At 37.0% G+C, this 22922-nt stretch overlaps 1 protein-coding gene across 14 annotated transcripts in view; it reads left to right on the plus strand.

Moving 5' to 3' along the window:
- Positions 1 to 22922, plus strand: part of MICAL2 (microtubule associated monooxygenase, calponin and LIM domain containing 2) — a 220942-nt gene that overhangs the window by 170496 nt on the left and 27524 nt on the right. For all 14 annotated transcript variants that reach the window (XM_057507388.1, XM_057507380.1, XM_057507381.1 and 11 more), the window contains one exon: positions 20110 to 20222. In XM_057507388.1, the coding sequence (XP_057363371.1) occupies positions 20110 to 20222 (113 nt within the window). The remainder of the gene's footprint in view (positions 1 to 20109; positions 20223 to 22922) is intronic.

A 22922-nucleotide genomic window follows, 5' to 3' on the forward strand; every position in this document is an offset into this window, starting at 1 on the left:
AAAAGTATGAAAACTTGACTTTGACAATTTTGAAAAAATATGAAAAAATTAAATTTAAAATTCTGTTATAGGTTTTGAAAGAGACAACCATAATTTGCCACCTTCCCGCTCACTGCCCATATGTGAGCATTTTTTTTACAAAGTTGTGCAAACAACTTTGGATCTTTTCAAAATCAACATTGTACTACAGGTATTGTGCCAGTTACCACATAGTCTGCATAACTGTGATTTAATGGCTGTAGAATATTATATCTAGTGGAGATATTATCATTGAATGAACTGTTTTTTTACTGTTTAACTTATAGATATATATACATATATAAATTACATTTATGAATATATTTCTATATTATATATGGTATTGAATGTTTTTATGTAGATAGATTTTTCTTTCCTTTGAATAATTTTTTTAGGATAGGTTCCAAGAAATGGGATTACTGCATTAAAGATGTGAATATTTTTAAGTTTCCTAATTTACACTGACAAATTATTTTTTAACAGTATGGGTAAAGGAGACATAGAATCTCTTTGTATTAATTCTTACAACTACATGTTGTAAATTTCAATTAAAACAAGCTAAAGGTACCCATTTTCCACTGCTAATATATGAGAGTATCTTTTTTAACACACATCACCTGTATTATATTTTTTCAATGTTGCTATCTTACTGTAAAAAAGTATTAAACTTGTATTTTTTTATTATTAGCTTGAACACATTTATATATATCTGGTTGCCAATTGAACCTCAGACTTTTTATATTTAAATATGATCATAATTTTTTTCCAAGTTTAATTTTATTATTTTATGTATTTAAATGCAAAAGAAAAAAATTTTCTTTGGTATCATTAATATACACTTACATGAACAACATTGTGGTTACTAAATTCCCCCCATTATCAAGTCCCCACCACATACCTCATTACAGTCACTGTCCATCAGTGTAGTAAGATACTATAGAATCACTACTTGTCTTCTCTGTGCTATACTGCCTTCCCCGAGCCGCCCCCAACATTATGTGTACTAATCGTAATGCCCGTTTTTCCCCCTTATCCCTCCCTTCCCACCCATCCTCCCCAGTCCCTTTCCCTTTGGTACCTGTTAGTCTATTCTTGAGTTCTGTGATTCTGCTGCTGTTTTGTTCCTTCAGTTTTTTCTTTGTTCTTATACTCCACAGATGAGTGAAATCATTTGATACTTGTCTTTCTCCACCTGGCTTATTTCACTGAGCATAATACCCTCTAGTTTCATCCATGTTGTTGCAAATGGTACGATTTGTTTTCTTCTTATGACTGAATAATATTCCATTGTGTATATGTACCACATCTTCTTCCATTCATCTACTGGTGGACACTTAGGTTGCTTCCATATCTTGGCTATTGTAAATAGTGCTGCGATAAACATAGGGGTGCATATGTCTTTTTCAAACTGGGCTCCTGCATTCTTAGGGTAAATTCCTAGAAGTGGAATTCCTAGGTCAAATGGTGTTTCTATTCTGAGTTTTTTGAGGAACCTCCATACTGCTTTCCACAATGGTTGAACTAATTTGCATTCCCACCAGCAGTGTAGGAGGGTTCCCCTTTCTCCACAACCTCACCAACATTTGTTGTTTGTCTTTTGGTTGGTGGTGATCCTTACTGGTGTGAGGTGATATCTCATTGTGGTTTTAATTTGCATTTCTCTGATGATTAGCAGATGTGGAGCATCTTTTCATGTGCCTGTTGGCCATTGATCATAATTTTTTAAATTGTAAAATTAATGTATCAAAGAATTCAGAATACTCCAACAATATGGAACTATCTAAAATAAAATGCCATCTATTCTCCCACTCCCTTTTCTCCTCACCAGAGTTTTGGGAAATATTCTTAGAGACAATTTAGTGAGACACTCACGTGATTTCTTTTCTGTTGCTGATATTTGTTTGATTGCTTTAAACTGGTACTACTACCCCTATTGTTGCTCACCTTTGCTTTTTTCTTTTTTAACCTTAACAAGAGACTATTTTCAGCCAAGCTCAGGATAAACACAGGCAGGCTAGAGTGTAACTTTACCCTTTATATCACATGGTAAACTTTAAAGTGTTCTTTTTATATATATATATAGATAGATTATACATTTACATGGTTTCAAATAAAAGGGTATAAAAGGCCCAAAATGATTAGTGCTATCTCCCTTCCCTGTCCCTAAGCCATCCAGACCATATCCCTAATGACAGATATTGTTATCAGTTTCTTAGGCAATCTTTCAGACAGAATTTATGCATACAAGAGCAAATGTGCATATTATATTCTTTCTTTTTTACACGAAGGTAATATGCTAGCATATTGTATACACTCTTCATTGTACTTTGAATTTTATTTTGGAAATCATTCTGTACTAGCACATAAAGGGCTTTCTCCTTTGTTTTATAGCTGCACAGTAGTCCATTGTTTAGATGTACCATAATTTATGTAGCCAGTCCCCTATGATGGAAAGTTTATTTCAAATATTTTGGTATTGCAAGCAGTGCTACAATAATTAACTGAGAGCTTAGGTGTGATTTTTATCTGTAGGATAAATTCTGCAAAGTGGAAATGTTGGGACAGAGGCATATAAACTGGAATTTTGATAGATACTGCAACATTGTCCTTCTTCAAAGGACAGCAAAGTTGTTTCTACATTTGCTCTAACCAGTGTGTTACCCAACTTATTATTTCTTTTAATCTTTACTAATCTGACAGGTGATCAAGTATCTTGTCATATGTTAAAGAGCCATTTGTATTTCCTCTTCTGTGAACTATTGTTTTTGTCCTTTATTCAGTTTTCTGTGGGGTTGGTGGGTTTTACTTGGTATATAGGGACTCTTAATTAAAAGAGAAATTTAGCCCTATTTTGTGATGTGACTCACAAATACTTTTTCCAGTTTCTTGTTTGTGTTTAACTTTGTTTATGGTGGGTTTTGTTATATAATTTTATTTTTAAATAGTAATTATAAGCAGTTTTTTATTTTATGGCTTCAGTGCTTTATATAATACTTCAGGAAAAGCTTCTTCCAAGTTTATATAAGAAATTTTTCTTACAGTTTCTTTCAGTCCTTTTTTTGTTGTGGTTTAAATCGTTTTACATTTAAGTATTTATATCAAGAAATTATCATTTGTGATAAAAAATGTGAGCTTTTCTTTAAGCTGTCTCCCTAGTTATGCTAAAATTATTTAGCAAATGATCCATCTTCTCTCACGTGAGATGACATCTCTATTATATCTTTATTATATATCACCTGTATGAACTGATATCCATACTATCTATCATATTCTATTGAGTTGTCTGTTACATATCAGTACCATATTGTTTTAATTATTTTACTTTAAAATTTTACTGTTTTTTAAATTGACATATTTTAATATTAGATAGGAAGAGTATTCCATTATTGATCTGTTAAAAATTTCCTGGCTCTTCTTGCTTGTTTGATATTCTATATGAACTTAGCATCAGCTTGTCTTTGTAAAAAAAATCCTGTGAGTATCCAGTTTACAAATAACTTGACAAGAATTTACCATCTTGTGATTTACCTTTCCATTTGTTCATTCTATGTGTGAGAGACCCTCCAGAATATTCTAAACTTTGTATCAGATAGATCTTGCATATTTTAAGTTTTTTACCAGATTTGTTAGTTTTGGTGGCTCTTGTAAATAAAATCTCTTTCATTTTATCTTCCTGATATTGCTTATATATATGTAGTGTATTGATTTCTCTATAGTAACTGCACCCATCCATTTTACTGAATTCTCTTTGCCTGTAAAGGTTTTCATTGGCTTCTCCAGGGTCCTCCCAAAATATATAATCATAACGTCTGCAAATAATGATCAATTTTATCTCTTGTTTTTAAGTTGTATACGTTTATTTTGTTTCCTTAGTTTCTTTGTTTCCAGAATTTCTAGAACAATATAAAATGAAAGTAGTAATAATGCTTTCCTTATTATATGCCTAACTTAATGAGAATGCATCTCATTGATGAGAATGTTTTCCCATATAAGCATGATCCTGGCTTCTGGGTTAACCCAGATATATTTAATCATTTTAAGAAAATAGCCATCTACTCCTGTTTTATCCAAAGTATTTTAAATTATGAATGGGTGTTAAATTTTATCAAATGTCATTTCAGCATCTTTTGAGATGACTATATGAATTTTTTCTCCATAGTTTAATATTATGAATTATGTAATAGTGTCTCTGATAACGAACCATCCTTATATTGCTGAAGCAAATACCACTTGGTCATGATGTCTTGTTATTTTAATATACTTTTCTGTTCGGTTTGCTAATATTTATTTAAGATTTTTACATCAGATTCATAGGTAAGATTGGCCTTTAGTTCATTCATGTCACATTTATATGATTTCTATATGTTCTGATTACAATAAGTTGGGGTAAATGTGTTTTCCTGATTTACTTACCATGGAGAGCTGCATTCATTTTATATTCATTAGGAAATGGTTGACTTTCTTGGGATGGAACAGAATGAGCATGTAGGGAATGGAATTACGTTAAGGCTGACCGTGTCTGGAAATATGCCTGGGCCCATTTCACAGAGCTTTGTGTTTCTCTCAGGTATTCTTGAGTTAGTATCCTAAAAATGTAAAGATTTTACCTACTATCGGATTAGGCCCCTTAATTTTATTTTATTTCCCGGCCTCTGCCTGGCCCACAAAACACACACACACAACACACACACACACACACACACACACACACACACACACACACACACAGATACATCTTGCTGCCTCTCATTTAGCTTGTGGGTGCACACTTGCAACCAGTATTCGTATTGAAAGGAAGAAACCTTCAAAATGTATTCAAATAGAAATACATTGAATTTATATCACTTGAATAAGAGCCCGTTGAAATTTTTCTTCTTTTTACAGCACAACTTACTGGTAACTTCATGGTATATATAAACTTCTCAGAGTCTTTAACTTACTTATGGTCATAAACTAATTTCAAGCACTTATTAGTGCCAATTTATACAAACAGTTTTGATGCTAATTATTATTCTTGTGTATAAGGTGCCCTGGGCACCTCTCCTTCTAATTTTTGTATAAAACTTTTTACTGCAGTATAAAATGCATGCAGTAAAGTACATAAATATTAAGTACGTACATAAATATTAAGTACACAGCTGATGAATTTGGGCAAAGTACACACTTGTGTAATCACCTCTGAGTTCAAGATATGGAACATCATCAGCACTCAGAAGCTTCCCTCCTGCCTCCTCTCAAATACACTTTGCCCAACGAAAGTGCTTACCATCTGACTTCTATCATCTTGATCAGGTTTGCAATTTTTTGACTATAAAAAGTGAATCATTCAGTATTGTGGTAGGCAGATTCTAAGAGGGCCCCACCCTTCCTGCCCCTGCTTGTGCCTGCCCTGTTTGGGGTATGGTGAGCATATGAATATGACGGATCTCACTCCTGTGATGAGGTTAGGGGATTTCTCAAATGCAGTTAAGCTCCAAATTAATTGGCTTTGAGTTAATTGAAAGAGAGATTATCCTGGGTAGGCTAATGTACTTGGGTGAGCCCTTAAGGACTGGGCTTCCTGAAATTCAAAGTATGAGAAATACATGTCCTGCTAGCTTCGAAGAAGTAAACTGTCATATGTTTGAGGGCCTGACACAAGGCCTCTAGGAGCTAAGATCAGCCTCCAGCTGATAACCAGAGAGAAAATGGGCCCTGTATCTTACAACCACTAGGAACTGAGTTCTGCCAAGAACCTAAAAAAGCTGGAAGAGAACTCTGAGCTGCAGATGAGACCCCAGCCCAGCAGACACCTTGCGAGATGCTGAGCACAGGACCCGGTTGAACCATGCCTGCACTTCTGACCTATACAACTGTGAGATAATAAGTGGGTGTTACTGTAGCTGCTAAATTTGTGTTCATTGCTTCCACAACAATAGAAAACTAATGCAAGTATGCACACTTTCATGCCTGGCTTCTTTGTTAAACATTGGAGGGGGCATTTCTCCATACTGCTGGGTGCAGCAGGGTTCATTCTTTTCCATTGCTACATTTTATTCCCTTGTATGATACGCCACAATTTACTTATGCATTCTGATGCTGGGCACTTAGATTGTGTTTTCCAGTATTTTTATTGTGAATAATGTGGCTTTGAGCACACATACTTTACACATTGTTTCTATTGGATATTGTCAAAGATAAACAAAGCCATTTGAAGTGGTAAGGACAGATTTTAATTAGCAGTATACATTACAGTAGGGAAGAGAGTCCAGCATGAACTGAACCCACCTTTTGTTTTTACAGAGGTAGCTGGGTGTTTTACTGAGAGATTGAGGGAGGAGGGAGGGAGCAGAGCCTCACTAGAGTCAGGGAAGTGGAAAATTACAAAGGGTTGGTCAGTGTAAGTGCTGATGAGGCCACCTGTGTTTGTTAGCCGGCAGTTATTGAAATTAGGATTCTATCCTTTCAGAGACTCTGCGACAGAGACCTTCTCAGTCCTGGTGATTACATTTTAAAGGATTGGCTTTCAAGCCCTTGAGAAGGATACCCCTGAATGGTAGTAGATACATAAACATCTCGATGGAACAGAGGGAAGATTCTCATTTGTAAGCCTTTTTAAATAAAAGCTCCAAGACAGAGTGGTCAGGGCCTAACCACAGCTATTGGCTAGAACAAACAGTAAATTCTTTTGTCAGTCTTGAATTTTCTCAGGCAGGTGCTTTAAGGAGGGCTAGGGTCATCCTGGGGTTGTGACCTTGAGCTGGTAGAAACTATGTACTGTTTAAGTCTTTTAAGATGAGAAGAAGTAGGTGGGTTAAATTACATTTACACTGAGCCTACAGATTTTATGGGCCAAGGCTAAGACCTTGTCAGGAAGGAGGCTCAGAGGAGCGTGGCTAGAGTTTGTTCAAAGAGAGAAATCTTTGTCAGTCAATACTTGGGAATGGAACTGATAAGTCATAGGGTAGGCCTGTATAGTTTCCTTTAGTAGGTACTGTCAAACAGTTTCCCAAAGTGGTTTTGCCAATTTATATACATTCCAGCAGGAAATAAGAGTTCCTCTTGACCCACATCCTTGCCAATGTTGATAGTCTCAGTTTTGTTTTCGTTTGTTGATGCCCCGTGTTCATGGAAGTGTAGTGGTATCTCATTGTGGTTCCAATTTGAGTTTACCCAACAATGATGTTGCACTGCTTCCCACATGCTGATTTAGAAATTCCCTTGTATGAAATTTCTATTCAAGTCTCTTGCCCATACTTTTATTAGCCCTTTCCCTATTGATTTGTAATCTCTGTAGATTCTGAGTATATGTCTCCTGTCAGATGTATGGATGGTAAATATCTTCTCCCACTCTTTTGCTCACTTTTTCACTCTCAAGGTGTCTTTTGATAAACAGGAGTACTTCTTTTAGTGAAGCTAAATGCATCAATATTTTCCTTTATTATTGTTGAGTTTTGTATCCTGTTTATGAAACTTCATAAAGATGTTCTATGCTAACCTTCTAGAACTGCATTGTCCAAAATGATAGCCATTATTTTACACTCGAGATATGACTAATATTGTGAGGAACTGAATTATTAATTTCATTCAATGTTAATGAATTTAGACTTAAAAACTGAAACAGTGTAAAATGTTTGTCTACTAAACACAACTTTTTGTTTTTGGAAGAATTACATTTTAGTTAACTTAAAATTTTATCATTAGTACAGATACTCTATAAATATAAAATATGCACCAGATTCTGAAGACTTAGTATGAATCAAATCATGCAAAATATCTCAATAACTTACATTGATTACATATTGAAATGATACTGTTTTTAAAATTTGTGGCTAAATAACATATGTGATTAAGACTAATTTCATCAATTTCTTTTCATGTTTTTTAATGTGGCTACTGTAAAATTTTAAATTACATCTATAGCTCATATTATATTTCTATTGGACAACACTGTTATAGAAGCCTCATAATTTTACCTTTCACAAATAAATCTTCAACCAAACTGGAAAGATTTTAGTGTATTCTGTGAGGTACAGTGAAGGTTTATTTTTTTTCTATGTTGTTATCCAATCATTTCATTTATTAAAAAGGCTATCTTTCCCCCCACCCACTTCATTGCAGTGACACTCTTGTCATAAGTTAAGCAGGTCTGTTTTTGGAACTTCAGTTCCACTGGTTGGTTTGTCTGCTTAACACTTGTGTCACACTGTTTACTCATTATGTGGTTTTATAATAAATCTTCATAGTCTAGAGTAAATCCTCTGATCTGTTCTTCTTCCAGTATGTCTTGGCTATCATTGGCCTTTCAAATTTCCATGTGACTTACAGAGTCAATTCATCAATTTCCACAGAAAAATATTTTCTGGACATTTGTTTCAGATTAATTGAATATAAATGTAATCTAAATTTGGATAGAATTAACGTCTTTGCAGTATTGAATCTTCAAATCCATGAAAATGATCCATCCCTTCAATTTCTGTCCTTGTTTTGCTCTTGTAGAGATCTTGCACAGTTTTCATTAGATATAGTCACGAATATTTGATTGTTTGGGTGCAGTTATAAACTATACAGTTTATAATTTATTTTAGAGATTGTTTTAGGATTATTTTAGAGATATTTGATAGCTGTAGAACATTGAGTCTTCCCATCTAAGAATACAAAATAGTCCTTTATCTAGCCAGAATTCATAAAAATTCTGGATATAAATCCTTTACCAGATAGGTTTTTGCAAGTATTTCCTTCCAGCTGGTGGGTTGCCTTTTCATTTTCATCACTGCATCTTCCAAAGAGCAGAAGCTGTTAATTTGGTGAAGTCATATTTATTAATATTTTTCTTTTGTAATTTGAGTTATATTTAAGAAATCTTTGCTCAACTGAAAGTCTCTAAGGATTCACCCAGAAGTTTTATAGTTTTTAGTTTTCAGGCTTAGATCTATAATCCAATACTAATTAATTTTTGTGATGAATGAAAGTTAAGTTTTTTGGCCAAAGACATACAATTGTCATCATCACTTGTTAAAAAGACTATCTTCCCCCACTGAGTTATTTTGGCACCTTTATAGTAATCAATTGACTATAAATGTGTGAGTTTATCCCTGTATAGTCTAATCTGTCCCCTTGATCTGTATATTTATCCTGACACCAATAGCATGCTCTTTTGATTACACTTGACCCTTGAACAATGCTGGGGGGTAGGGGTGCCAACTCCCTGCACAGTTGAAAATCCACAAATAACTTTTGACTCCCCCAAAATTTAACTACTAATAGCCCACTGTTGATCGGAAGCCATATTGATAACATAAACAGTCGGTTAACACATATTTTGTATGTTATGTATATTATATGCTTTCTTAAAGTAACCTAGAGAAGCTAAAGAAAAGAAAATGTTTTTCCAAATAGCCACAAATCTCCAGAAAGTTTTTCAATATATTTATTGAAAAAAATCCACATATAAATAGACCATGTAGTTAAAAGGTCAACTGGACTGTAGCTTTAAAGTAAGTATTGAGAACAGGTAGTGAGAATCCTCTAATTTTGTTATTAAAAATTATTTTGTCTATTGTAGGTCTTTTGTATTTCCATAAAAATTTTATAATTGGCTTGTCAATTCCTACCAAATAAGCCTGCTAGAATTTTGAATGGAATTGTTTTTGATCTAAAATCAATTTGGGAAGAATTGATACCTACTGAGTCTTTCAATCCATGAAAATGGAATCTCCCTCAATTTATGTAGGTTTTTCTTTAATTTCTCTTAGAAAGGTTTTTTGGTTTCCAGTGCATAGGTCCTATGCATATTTTATTAATGTTTCCCTTAAGTATTTCCTTTTCCTGTTGCTATTATAAATGGAATGGGTTTCTTAATTTTGATTTTCAGTTGCTCATTGTTAATATATAGGAACGCAATTGACTTTTTATATTGTCCTTGCTAAACTCACTTATTTTTCTGGTAGCTTTTTTTGTGGGATTTTCTACATAGATGATCATGTTGTCTGCAAATAAAGACAATTTGACATCTTCTTTTCCAGTTGGTATAGTTCATTTAATTTTCTTATCGTGCTGCCTAGGACCTCCCATACAATGAAAGCTAAATGGAAGTGGTAACAGTGAACTTCATGGTCTTTTTCCCTCATATCAGAGGGATTATATTTCACCACTGAATATACTGTTCGCTATAATTTTTTGGAGATACTCTTTATTAGGTTAATGAAGTTCCCTTCCATTCCTAATTTACTATGAATTTTTGTCATGAATAATGATAAATCAAACGCATTTTCTACATCTGTTGAGATAATCATCAACTACTTTCTCTGTTTCTGTATCCCTATAGCTCCTTCTGACATTCCAGTCAAATGTATATTTGGCCACTTGATATTATCCCACAGATCACTGAGGTTCTGTTCATTCCTTCAGTCTTTTTTTCTCTGTGTTTAATTTTGGATAGTTTCTATTGCTATTGTTGACTGAATATTTCAGTAATATTTCACTGAATATTTTCCTCTGCAGTATTTAATCAACTACTAAGCTGATCCAGTGAAATTTTCATTTCAGATTTTGTATTTTTCATCTTCATGGGTTCCATTTGGTTCTTTTAAAAATATTCTTTACGTCCTCACTTTGTTCATGTTTTCTTTCTAAAGCCTTGTCTGCTAATTCTGTGGTTTCTGAGTCTGCTTGTATTGATTGATTTTTCTCTTGATTATCAGACTCACTGTCCTGCTTCTTTAGCATTTCCAGTAATTCCGACTGGTTGTTAGATGTACCTGTTACATTGTAGAGTGTCTAGCTTTTGTTCCTTCATTAAAAAAAAAAAAGTTAAATAAGCAGGAAAGAATGTTTGGCAGGCAGTGAAGTAACTTGCAGATCAACTTTGTTTCTTTCAAGGCTTGTTATTAAACTTATTCAGGTGAGCCAATAATAACATTTACTCTGGGCAAATTGATCCCCATTACTAAGGTATAACTCTTCTGGGATCTCTCCTCTAATATCCCCAGTGTTTGTTCTGCCCTAACTGGGTGGAACTTGAACACTTCCCAGTCCTGTAAAGGTTTTAGGGATTATTTAGCCTATAACTTCCCAGCAGTTACTTGCCCAGCTTCATGAACTTTCTATGCATCTATGGTTTACTATTAAGCAATAGACTCAAGAGAACTTCTATGCTTATTTCTGAAGGTCTTTTTCTGCAGAGCTCCCTCCTCTCCAGTTCTCTCCCCCACATATTCCAGCTGCCTCAGACTCTAATCTCTGTCTTTTTAATTCAATGAATCTGCTATGCTCTGTTTAGGTGATTTTAGGTTTTACCTTTTCTTCTGTCTCACTTTCATCAACAGTCTGCACTGCCTATTGTCACATGTCTGAAAACAGCTGCTTCATGTATTTTGTCCTGACTTCCAGTGTTTTGTGATGAGATGTCAGTCCCAGAATTAGTCACTCCATCATAGCTAGAGTGGAACAATGCAGCCAAGATTTTTAAACTTTGCAAATGAAAAGTTAATTCCTAGCATGGATGGTTCTATGATGGAGGAAAGTAAAGGGGCAAGATTCAGAAGCCACTATATAACATTATATAATAACATTGCCAGAAATGTAAGTACTACATTATATTTGGGGACATTTTCTCCTCAATTTCAAAATGAATTTCAATGGAAATGTTACATTTAATTTTGAGAGTCAGAAAAAAATCTCAATTTTTGGTTATTATATTTCTTCCATAAAAGAAAGGTTATTTGGGCAGTTTTATGAATCTTGCACATGGTTAATTTGGATCAATGGTAATGTTTAAGCAGTTGCTGCTGCTACTAACCGTGATGACAAATTTATTTAAGTACCCCAGTGAGCTGGGCACTGTGGCAGGCTTTTTTTTTTCTGCCCTTATCCCTCCATTCCCACCCATCCTCTCCAGTCCCTTTCCCTTTGGTAACTGTTAGTCCATTCATGGATTCTGTGATTCTGCTGCTGTTTTGTTCCTTCAGTTTTTCTTTGTTCTTATACTCCACAGATGAGTGAAATCATTTGGTATTTGTCTTTCTCTGCCTGGCTTATTTCACTGAGCATAATACTCTGTAGCTCCATCCATGTTGTTGCAAATGGTAGGATTTGTTTTCTTCTTATGGCTGAATAATATTCCATTGTGTATCCACATCTTCTTTATCCATTCATCTACTGATGGAACTGATGGACATTTAGGTTGCTTCCATTTCTTGGCTATTGTAAATAGTGCTGCAATAAACATAGGGGTGCATCTGTCTTTTTCAAACTGGAGTGCTGCATTCTTAGGGTAAATTCCTAGAAGTGGAATTCCTGGGTCAAATGGTATTTCTATTTTGAGCATTTTGAGGAACCTCCATACTGCTTTCCACAATGGTTGAACTAATTTACATTCCCACCAACAGTGTAGGAGGGTTCCCCTTTCTCCACAACCTCGCCAACATTTGTTGTTGTTTGTCTTTTGGATGGTAGCAACCCTTACTGGTGTGAGGTGATATCTCATTGTGGTTTTAATTTGCATTTCTCTGATGACAATTGATGTGGAGCATCTTTTCATGTGTCTGTTGGCCATCTGAATTTCTTCTTTAGAGAACTGTCTATTCAGCTCCTCTACCCATTTTTTAATTGGATTATTTGCTTTTTGTTTGTTGAGGTGTGTGAACTCTTTATATATTTTGGATGTCAAGCCTTTATCGGATCTGTCATTTATGAATATATTCTCCCATACTGTAGGATACTTTTTTGTTCTATTGATGGTGTCCTTTGCTGTACAGAAGCTTTTCAGCTTGATATAGTCCCACTTGTTCATTTTTGCTTTTGTTTCCCTTTCCCGGGGAGATATGTTCAAGAAGAGGTCACTCATGTTTATGTCCAAGAGATTTTTGCCTATGTTTTTTTCTAAGAGTTTTATGGTTTCATGACTTACATTCAAGTCTTTGATCCATTTCAAATTTACTTTTGTGTATGGGTTAGACAATGATCCAGTTTCATTCTCTTATACGTAGCTGTCCAGTTTTGCCAGCTCCATCTATTGAAGAGACTGTCATTTCCCCATTGTATGTCCATGGCTCCTTTATCATATATTAATTGACCATATATGTTTGGGTTAATGTTTGGAGTCTCTATTCTGTTCCACTGGTCTGTGGGTCTGTTCTTGTGCCAGTACCAAATTGTTTTGATTACTATGGCTTTGTAGTAGAGCTTGAAGTTGGGGAGTGAGATCCCCCCCACTTTATTCTTCCTACTCAGGATTGCTTTGGCTATTCGGGGTCTTTGGTGGTTCCATATGAATTTTTGAACTATTTGTTCCAGTTCATTGAAGAATGCTGTTGGTAATTTGATAGGGATTGCATTGAATCTGTATATTACTTTGGGCAGGATGGCCATTTTGACGATATTAATTCTCCCTAGCCAGGAGCATGGGATGAGTTTCCATTTGTTAGTGTCCTCTTTAATTTCTCTTAAGAGTGTCTTGTAGTTTTCAGGGTATAGGTCTTTCACTTCCTTGGTTAGGTTTATTCCTAGGTATTTTATTCTTTTTGATGCTATTGTGAATGGAATTGTTTTCCTGATTTCTCTTTCTATTAGTTCATTGTTATTGTATAGGAAAGCCACAGATTTCTCTGTGTTAATTTTGTATCCTGCAACTTTGCTGAATTCCGATATTAGTTCTAGTAGTTTTGGAGTGGAGTCTTTAGGGTTGTTTATGTACAATATCATGTCATCTGCAAATAGTGACAGTTTAACTTCTTCTTTACCAATCTGGATTCCTTGTATTTCTTTGTTTTGTCTCATTGCCATGGCTAGGACCTCCAGTACTATGTTGAATAACAGTGGGGAGGGTGGGCATCCCTGTCTTGTTCTGATCTCAGAGGAAAAGCTTTCAGCTTCTCGCTGTTCAGTATGATGTTCGCTGTGGGCTTATCATATATGGCCTTTATTATGTTGAGGTACTTGCCCTCTATACCCATTTTGTTGAGGGTTTTTATCATGAATGGATGTTGAATTTTGTCGAATGCTTTTTCAGCATCTATGGAGATGATCGTGTGGTTTTTGTCCTTCTTTTTGTTTATGTGGTGGATGATGTTGATGGATTTTCGAATGTTGTACCATCCTTGCATGTCTGGGATGAATCCCACTTGGTCATGGTATATGATCCTTTTGATGTATTTTTGAATTCGGTTTGCTAATATTTTGTTGAGTATTTTTGCATCTACGTTCATCAGGGATATTGGTCTGTAGTTTTCTTTTTTGGTGGGGTCTTTGCCTGGTTTTGGTATAAGGGTGATGTTGGCTTCATAGAATGAGTTTGGGAGTATTCCCTCCTCTTCTATTTTTTGGAAAACTGTAAGGAGAATGGGTATTATATCTTCTCTGTATGTCTGATAAAATTCCGAGGTAAATCCATCTGTCCCGGGGGTTTTGCTCTTGGATAGTTTTTTGATTGCCGCTTCAGTTTCGTTGCTGGTAATTGGTCTGTTTAGATTTTTCTGTTTCTTTCTGGGTCAGTCTTAGAGTGTTGTGTTTTTCTAGGAAGTTGTCCATTTCTCCTAGGTTTTCCAGCTTGTTAGCATATAGGTTTTCATAGTATTCTCTAATAATTCTTTGTATTTCTGCGGGGTCCATCATGATTTTTCCTTTCTCATTTCTGATTCTGTTGATGTGTGTTGATTCTCTTTTTCTCCTAATAAGTCTGGCTAGAGGCTTATCTATTTTGTTTATTTTCTCGAAGAACCAGCTCTTGGTTTCATTGATTTTTTTCTATTGTTTTATTCTTCTCAATTTTATTTATTTCTTCTCTGATCTTTATTATGTCCCTCCTGCTGACCTTAGGCCTCATTTGTTCTTCTTTTTCCAATTTTGATAATTGTGACATTAGACTATTCATTTGGGATTGTTCTTCCTTCTTTAAATGCCTGGATTGCTATATACTTTCCTCTTAAGACTGCTTTCGCTGCGTCCCACAGAAGTTGGGGCTTTGTGTTGTTGTTGTCATTTGTTTCCATATATTGCTGGATCTCCATTTTAATTTGGTTGTTGATCCATTGATTATTTAGGAGCATGTTGTTAAGCCTCCATGTGTTTGTGAGCCTTTTTGCTTTCTTTGTACAATTTATTTCTAGTTTTATACCTTTGTGGTCTGAAAAGTTGGTTAGTAGAATTTCAATCTTTTGGAATTTACTGAGGTTCTTTTTGTGGCCTAGTATGTGGTCTATTCTGGAGAATGTTCCATGTGCACTTGAGAAGAATGTGTATCCTGTTGATTTTGGATGTAGAGTTCTATAGATGTCTATTAGGTCCATCTGTTCTAGTGTGTTGTTCAGTGCCTCTGTGTCCTTACTTATTTTCTGTCTGGTGGATCTGTCCTTTGGGGTGAGTGGTGTGTTAAAGTCTCCCATAATGAATGCATTGCTTTCTATTTCCTCCTTTTATTCTGTTAGTGTTTGTTTCACATATGTTGGTGCTCCTGTATTGGGTGCATATATTATATGTTTATAATGGTTATATCCTCTTGTTAGACTGAGCCCTTTATCATTATGTAGTGTCCTTCTTTATCTCTTGTTACTTTCTTTGTTTTGAAGTCTATTTTGTCTGATACTAGTATTGCAACACCTGCTTTTTTCTCCCTATTGTTTGCATGGAATATCTTTTTCCATCCCTTAACTTTTAGTCTGTGCATGTCTTTGGGTTTGAGGTGAGTCTCTTGTAAGCAGCATGTAGATGGGTCTTGCTTTTTTATCCATTCTATTACTCTGTGTCTTTTGATTGGTGCATTCAGTCTATTTACATTTAGAGTGATTATTGAAAGATATGTACTTATTGCCATTGCAGGCTTTAAGTTTGTGGTTACCAAAGGTTCAAGGTTAGCTTCTTTACTATCTTATTGTCTAACTTAACTCACTTATTGAGCTATTATAAACACTGTCTGATGATTCTTTATTTCTCTCCCTTCTTATTACTCCTCCTCTATTCTTCATATGTTGGGTGTTTTGTTCTGTGCACTTTTTAGGAGTGCTCCCATCTAGAGCTGTCCCTCTAAGATACCCTGTAGAGGTGGTTTGTGGGAGGCAAATTCCCTCAACTTTTGCTTGTCTGGGAATTATTTAATCCCTCCTTCATATTTAAATGATAATCGTGTTGGATACAGTATCCTTGGTTCAAGGCCCTTCTGTTTCATTGTATTAAATATATCATGCCATTCTCTTCTGGCCTGTAGGGTTTCTGTTGAGAAATCTGACGTTAGCCTGATGGGTTTTTCCTTTGTAGGTGACCTTTTTTCTCTCTCTGGCTGCCTTTAATACTCTGTCCTTGTCCTTGATCTTCGCCGTTTTAATTATTATGTGTCTTGGTGTTGTCCTCTTTGGGTTCCTTCTTTTTTTTTTTTTTTTTTTTCTTAAATAGACAAATGTTTCATTTTTATTGCCCTTCTCTGTGATGACAAATGGCTGTCAGGGTTTTTTTTTTTTTTTTTTTTTTTTAATAATTATTTTTTATTGAAGGGTAGTTGACACACAGTATTACATTACATGAGTTTCAAGTGTACAACACAGTGGTAGAACATTTATATACATAATTCTAGGTTCCAACTATCACCCTACCAGGCTGTTACAATTTCTTGACTATATTCCTTATGCTATACATTACATCCCGGTTACTAATTTATTTTACCATTGGAAGTCTGTCCTTTTTTTTTTTTTTTTTTGTGAGGGCATCTCTCATATTTATTGATCAAATGGTTGTTAACGACAATAAAATTCTGTATAGGGGAGTCAATGCTCAATGCACAATCATTATTCCACCCCAAGCCTAATCTTCATCAGTCTCCAATCTTCTGAGGCATAACAAACAAGTTCTTACATGGAGAACAAATTCTTACATAATGAATAAGTTACATAGTGAACAGTACAAGGGCAGTCATCACAGAAACTTTCAGTTTTGCTCATGCATTATGAACTATAAACAGTCAGTTCAAATATGAATACTGATTTGGTTTTTATACTTGATTTATATGTGGATACCACATTTCTCTCTTTATTATTATTATTTTTAATAAAATGTTGAAGTGATAGGTAGATACAAGATAAAGGTAGAAAACATAGTTTAGTGTTGTAAGAGAGCACATGTAGATGATCAGGTGTGTGCCTGTAGACTATGTGTTAATCCAAGCTAGACCAGGGCAATAAAACATCCACGTATGCAGAAGATTTCTCTCAGAACGGGGGGGTGAGGTTCTAAGCCTCACCTCTGTTGATCCCCAATTTCTCACCTGATGGCCCCCCTGCGACTGTGCCTGTCTTAGGTTGTTCCTCCCTTGAGGAATCTTACCCGTCTCTGGCTAACCAGTCATCTTCCGGGGCCATACAGGGAAATGTGAAGTCGGTAAGTGAGAGAGAAGCCTTATTGTTTGAAAAAGTTAGCTTTTTACTTCTTTGCATATTTATGCCCTGTGGCTTCTATGCCCAGCATTTGTCTTGAGGTATCTTTACCACTTGGAAGAATTATGATACTCGGTAAATTTGATATGAGGCACGAATTCTATTTAAGGGTTGTAATTAGGAAGGATGGGTTCCTTCTTTTGGGAGTTCTTTGTGCTTCCGTGGTCTGAGGAACTATTTCCTCCCCCAATTTGGGGAAGTTTCAGCAATTATTTCTTCAAAGACACTTTCTATCCCTTTTTCTTTCTCTTCTTCTTCTGGTACCCCTATAATGTGGATATTGTTCCTTTTGGATTGGTCACACAGTTCTCTTAATATTGTTTCATTTCTGGAGATCCTTTTACCTCTCTCTGCATCAGCTTCTATGCATTCCTGTTCTCTGGTTTCTATTCCATTAATTGCCTCTTGCATCCTGTCCATTCTGCTTTTAAGTCCTTCCAGAGATTGTTTTATTTCTATAGTCTCCCTCTGTACTTGCTCCTTTAGCTCTTGCATCAGCATGTTTATGATTTTTATTTTGAATTCTTTTTCAGGGAGACTGGTTAGGTCTATCTCTGCAGGTCCTCTGTCAGGGTTGTCTGGACTATTTTGGACTGGACTAAATTCTTCTGCCTTTTCATGGTGATAGCAGTGGCTGTAGGCAGGTTGTGGGTGTGTCAGCTGGGAGAAGAAAGTCCTTTCTAAGTGTGCCGGGATGACTTTGTCTAGCTGTGGGGTCTCTTTAAGACTTGCATAAAGCATTCCCTTTTCTTTTCCCTTAGGGGCACCGGTTGTGGGGACCTGCCCGCAGGTTTTGCTTTTCCATTTCTCTAATATCCAGCACCACATGCACCGTGTGTGTGCGCTCTGGGTGCAGATTTCTAGAGCTGGTTGTTTAGCAGTCCTGGGCTTTCACTCCCTCCCTGTTCCAACTCCTTTCTTCCCGTCGGGTTCTGGGGTAGTGGGGTATTCAGGTCCCACTGGGCCGCAGCTTGTATCTTACCCCCTTCGTGTGATGTAGAGTTCTCGCAGATGTAGATGTAGCCTGGCTGTTGTACTGTATCCACTGGTGTCTCTTTTAGGAGTAGTTGTATTTATTGTATTTTCATAAATACATATGTTTTAGGAGGAGATTGCCACTGAATTACTCATGCCGCCATCTTGGCTCTGCCCTGTAGCAGCTTTTGATACTGATTATCTTTACTCTTCCACCACAGTTCTACAGGTTAGAAGTCCTGGTCCCCACAAACTGAGGGAGTAAGGTTAGTTACTCAAGGTCATACACTAATTGAATACTCACTGACTAAATTACTTATGGTAATTTAGTGGCTTGAAGCAGTCTCATCTCACCACTAGCAATGCCTCCTTCCATTATTATACTGCTCTGATTCTGTCTTCACCTGAACTTTCCCATCTGGCAAATTAAAGTGGAAAACAGTTAACTCCCTCCCCAGAGAGGCTGTGTTATTATATAGATGTTTTGCATTATTTTGCTTTGAATAACAGTATATGTAAATGTGCTCCTGGAAAAAATTACCTTTATTTTTTAAAACTTGGCCTCTCCCACTGGGGTGAATAGTTGAAAATTATGGGGAGGAAAAGTCAGTCTGGGGAGAATGTCAGTCAGCTTGGAATTGCTTCTCCTTCTTCCTCCTCTCCCAACACATACTTCTATTCAGTATCAGCTGCCACAGCAGAGGAAAGACTGGTAAATTTTCTGTCATGGAGTACTAGCTCGTTCTGATGTTCAGTGTCCAGAGTGGGTTAATCCAGATATTAGTCATTAACTCTGCATCAGGTTGATATGTAGGGCAGACGTTCTTGCTGAGAAGAATAAAAGCCTCTTGTGGCACCTAGAAGACTTTATCACACATGGTCCCTGGCCAGATCACAAAGAGATTCTAGTGAACATGGGCTCTTGGCTGTCTTGAACCATCTACCTCTTGTTCAGAGGTTGGCATATCTCCTCAACTTCAACTCTCCTGGGGGCCCTGCATTGCTGAGCCCTCCCTATCTTAAACTGCCTTTCCTGGCATTTGAATCATCACTTCGATGATGTGATAATATCTTCAAGTTGGGAAAATAAAAGTGGCATTTGTTTAGCCATAATTAATGAAATATTTATGTTGCATGAGACTATGTGATAAAACCTTAGGCTTAGAGTCCTTTTGCTTCTGATTACATTTGGGATTTTTTTTTTCTATGACCAGACATTCTGACGCCAGCTCTTTTACACTGAGCAGATGTCATGTAGTAAAAATGGGTGCCAGATGCTGTGAGCCACAGAAGGGCGATTTGTTTAAGAGCTGGCTCTGACTTTTTTGCATTCAATTACTCTGCAGAAGGAACCTTACACAAGCATTTAGGTAGCTCAGCTAACTATAGACATGCATTTTAATAACAGATTTCATCTCTGAATGCATTCTAAGCAACACACCATATAAATGGTGTTTAAAGAATTAATTGATTTCTGTATAATACCTTTTTTTTTTAATATGAAAAGAGAAGTGCAAAGCTCTTGGCAGGGACTCAGAAATGTAATTAACGTGGAGGGCCAAATTTTCGGTTGCCCTTAGGTACTGCCTCCTCATGCTCCCAGCAGGTGCACTGAGGGGAGGGGCAGTGAGGGTAAGAGGAGAGGAGGGGGAGGCAGCTTTGGGTCATGAAGCAGGAGAAGTTAGGAGTGCAGTGAGTTCTTCTGTTCTCTTTTCAGGTCCTAAGCACATCCCCATCAGAGCGCAGGTGACAGGGGCTGCCTCTGCCACCTCTTCGGCCAGCTCCTCTGCAGATGAAGAATTTCATACCCAGCCTTCCTTGCGGTCAAAGGTAACAAGACTTGACAAACCAAAGAAAACTTGGCTTGTGGGGATCGTTTACCACTCAGATTTTAGACCCAATATGGGCTCCAGCTGTGGTGGTTTCATTAGGGGATCACATTCAACTGCAGCTGACAGCAACCGTTCCTTTACCTGGAACACCCCAAGAATTCGCTCTTTTTTTTTTTTTTTTTAATTTTTAGAAGCTTGCCTTTACCAAAATCTCAAGTTGGGGGAAAAACTAGACATATTTACTTTAACTTATTTGGGGACAGCAGTTCCTTAAAGTAGATTTCACATGTGGCCCAACAAGCAAACCATCGAAAAAATTACAACAAGCATAAGAGTATTTTCCTGAGGGAAGCACAGCTTCATTTAAGAAGCACTAGAGGCAGATTGCATGGAAAATGTTATGTTTATTCTAATCAGAAATACTAAATGAACTGTGCAGTTGGATCTAGGCCTGGATACTTCAAGAATCCCTATTGTGGAAGGGACAATCGGTGTCCTGGCTGCGGAGAGGGCAGTTACTCGGCTTAACAAACGTTAGTATTTCTGGAGAACACTTTAAATAACTCTCATGCCCATAGATTGTAAAACACAAACATGGTTGTATGTTTTTAAGTGTGTCTGTATGTCACATACGCAGAGACATGTGTCCCACAAGCAGGTCTCGCTATTGTTTGCTTTATCCACTGAGCCGCAGCATTTTTCCTGGGCCCCGGGGGCTGAATGGCTGGACTGAAAATGCTTCCTGGAAAGACAGAGAAGCAGTTCACTGCTCTGGCAGTGTTTATTTCTTGGATCAGTGAGGATCTAAAGAGTAAGGGAGAGAACCACATTTATTTACTTAAACTCAACTTTTCCGTATCTGGCATTAGGAGCCTTGGCGTCTCAAGTCACTAGGGGTTCCAGCTTCCCATGGGCCCAGCTTAGAGCAAGTCAGGAGAGGACTGAGAACATGGCATGACTCTATGTGTGTGTGTGTATGTGTGTGTATGTGAGAGAGAGAGAGAGAGAAAGAAAGAATATGTATGGATTCTTAATTTCTAACTGTTGTGCATTTTTTATTAGTTCACTCAACACAAATGAGTTCATGTTGTGTGTCATGTTGATTTCTGGGGTTTCCCTACAGCCCCTCTCATCTCTTCAAGTGACCCTAAGTTAATTATGTGTCCAAATGAATACATACATTCATCAGCCACTCAAACACTCACAGAGAATAAAAGAATGGAGTTCCCCAAACGCATTGAAATAGCAAGACCATGATGTCTAGGGCAAGCCTTGCAATAAGCTGCCTTCCTCCTGATGGCCCAGGACAGACCCAGTCATGCCTGAAACTTGCAGTTTGGAGAGGGCTTCCTGCTTTCCTGAGCTTCTGACGTGGCCACTCTCACAGGCAGGGAAGCTGGCCAGAGGGTTACATTTTTAAGATTTCCCATGGGCTCACCCTGCAGGAATAAGGGGAGGTTCCCCCTAACCCCCGGCTTCTTTATCTCTTCTGTCCTATACAGGTGTGTCCACAGCCATGTGGCACAGAGCCCATGTCAGCTCAAATGACCTTTGCACAGGGAACTGGAGACAGACTGTGCATACTCCACCTCTTCCCTTTGCTTTTGGCCCTCCCTTCCCCCTCTCCCCCCAAACCCCTGCCTGCACCTGCAAGCCTGGGACAGCAGCTTGTCTGGGGCCCTGCCAGCCTCCTCTCTTTCTTTGTCCTTTATCTTTCTCTTCCTTAACCCTTTTTTCTTTCTTCTCTGTGTTGTCATCACCATCATTGAGGATATAAGAACCGTTTTTAGCAAATCATAAGGCTCTATGAGCATGTTAATAAATCACCTTTCTTTTCTACATCAACATCTTTTAATAAAAGGCAATAAATTTCTTTCCTCTTCCAGGTTCTCTTTTGCTGACTTGTAATAAAGCAGGAGGGGTTTGGTAGCTTTGCTGCTGGGAAGAGCTAAGGCAGTGCAATGCTATTGAGGCATCCTCCCTTGAAATTTCATTAAACGATCTTTATTTAGGGGGAACTGGCATTTCTGTAAGGCAGACAGCCTGATGTGCCTGCACAGTGTTTGGCACAGGAAAGGTAGTAGAGACTGGATGGAAATGTGGATGCTGGGGTCAGGCTCCCTGAGTTTACTTCTGGCTCTACCAACTACTAACGAAGTCATCTTGGGCAAGTTATTTAACTTACCTGCTTCGATTGCCTTATCTGTAAATAAGTGTAATTTGAGGAATAAATGAGTGAAATAACCAGTACCGTGGCTGGCACATTGCACTCAATAATAAGCACTGGGATTTATTACGTAGGTTAGTATAATGGAAGCTCAAGAAATAACCTGTTAAATAAATGAGCTGAGTCTCTATATCGATTAAGTTATACATGCTCTGTATAGCAACTACCAGTGATCTCCATCAGGCCACTCCCCTCTAGCCTTTCCAGAAAGTTCTTGCCTGCCTACTAGAGGGATACTCCCATCCAGTTGGCCCGGAACTTCTCTTCAGAGTGGTGACTGTCAACCTGAAATTGTCCTCTGGAGGTAGAGATGATATGATAATGGAATAAGTTTGAGTTCTGAGAACCTAAAATTTCCTTCCAAGGATAAAAGAAGATCTGTAGTATTCTAGATCCTAAGGATAATTCTAGAAAAATGGCATTTTATCATTGGGTTAAATGTTTTCACTGATAATCTGTAGACATTCTGAA

The sequence above is a fragment of the Manis pentadactyla genome, chromosome 9 (assembly GCF_030020395.1).
Source record: "Manis pentadactyla isolate mManPen7 chromosome 9, mManPen7.hap1, whole genome shotgun sequence".
Taxonomy (NCBI): domain Eukaryota; kingdom Metazoa; phylum Chordata; class Mammalia; order Pholidota; family Manidae; genus Manis; species Manis pentadactyla.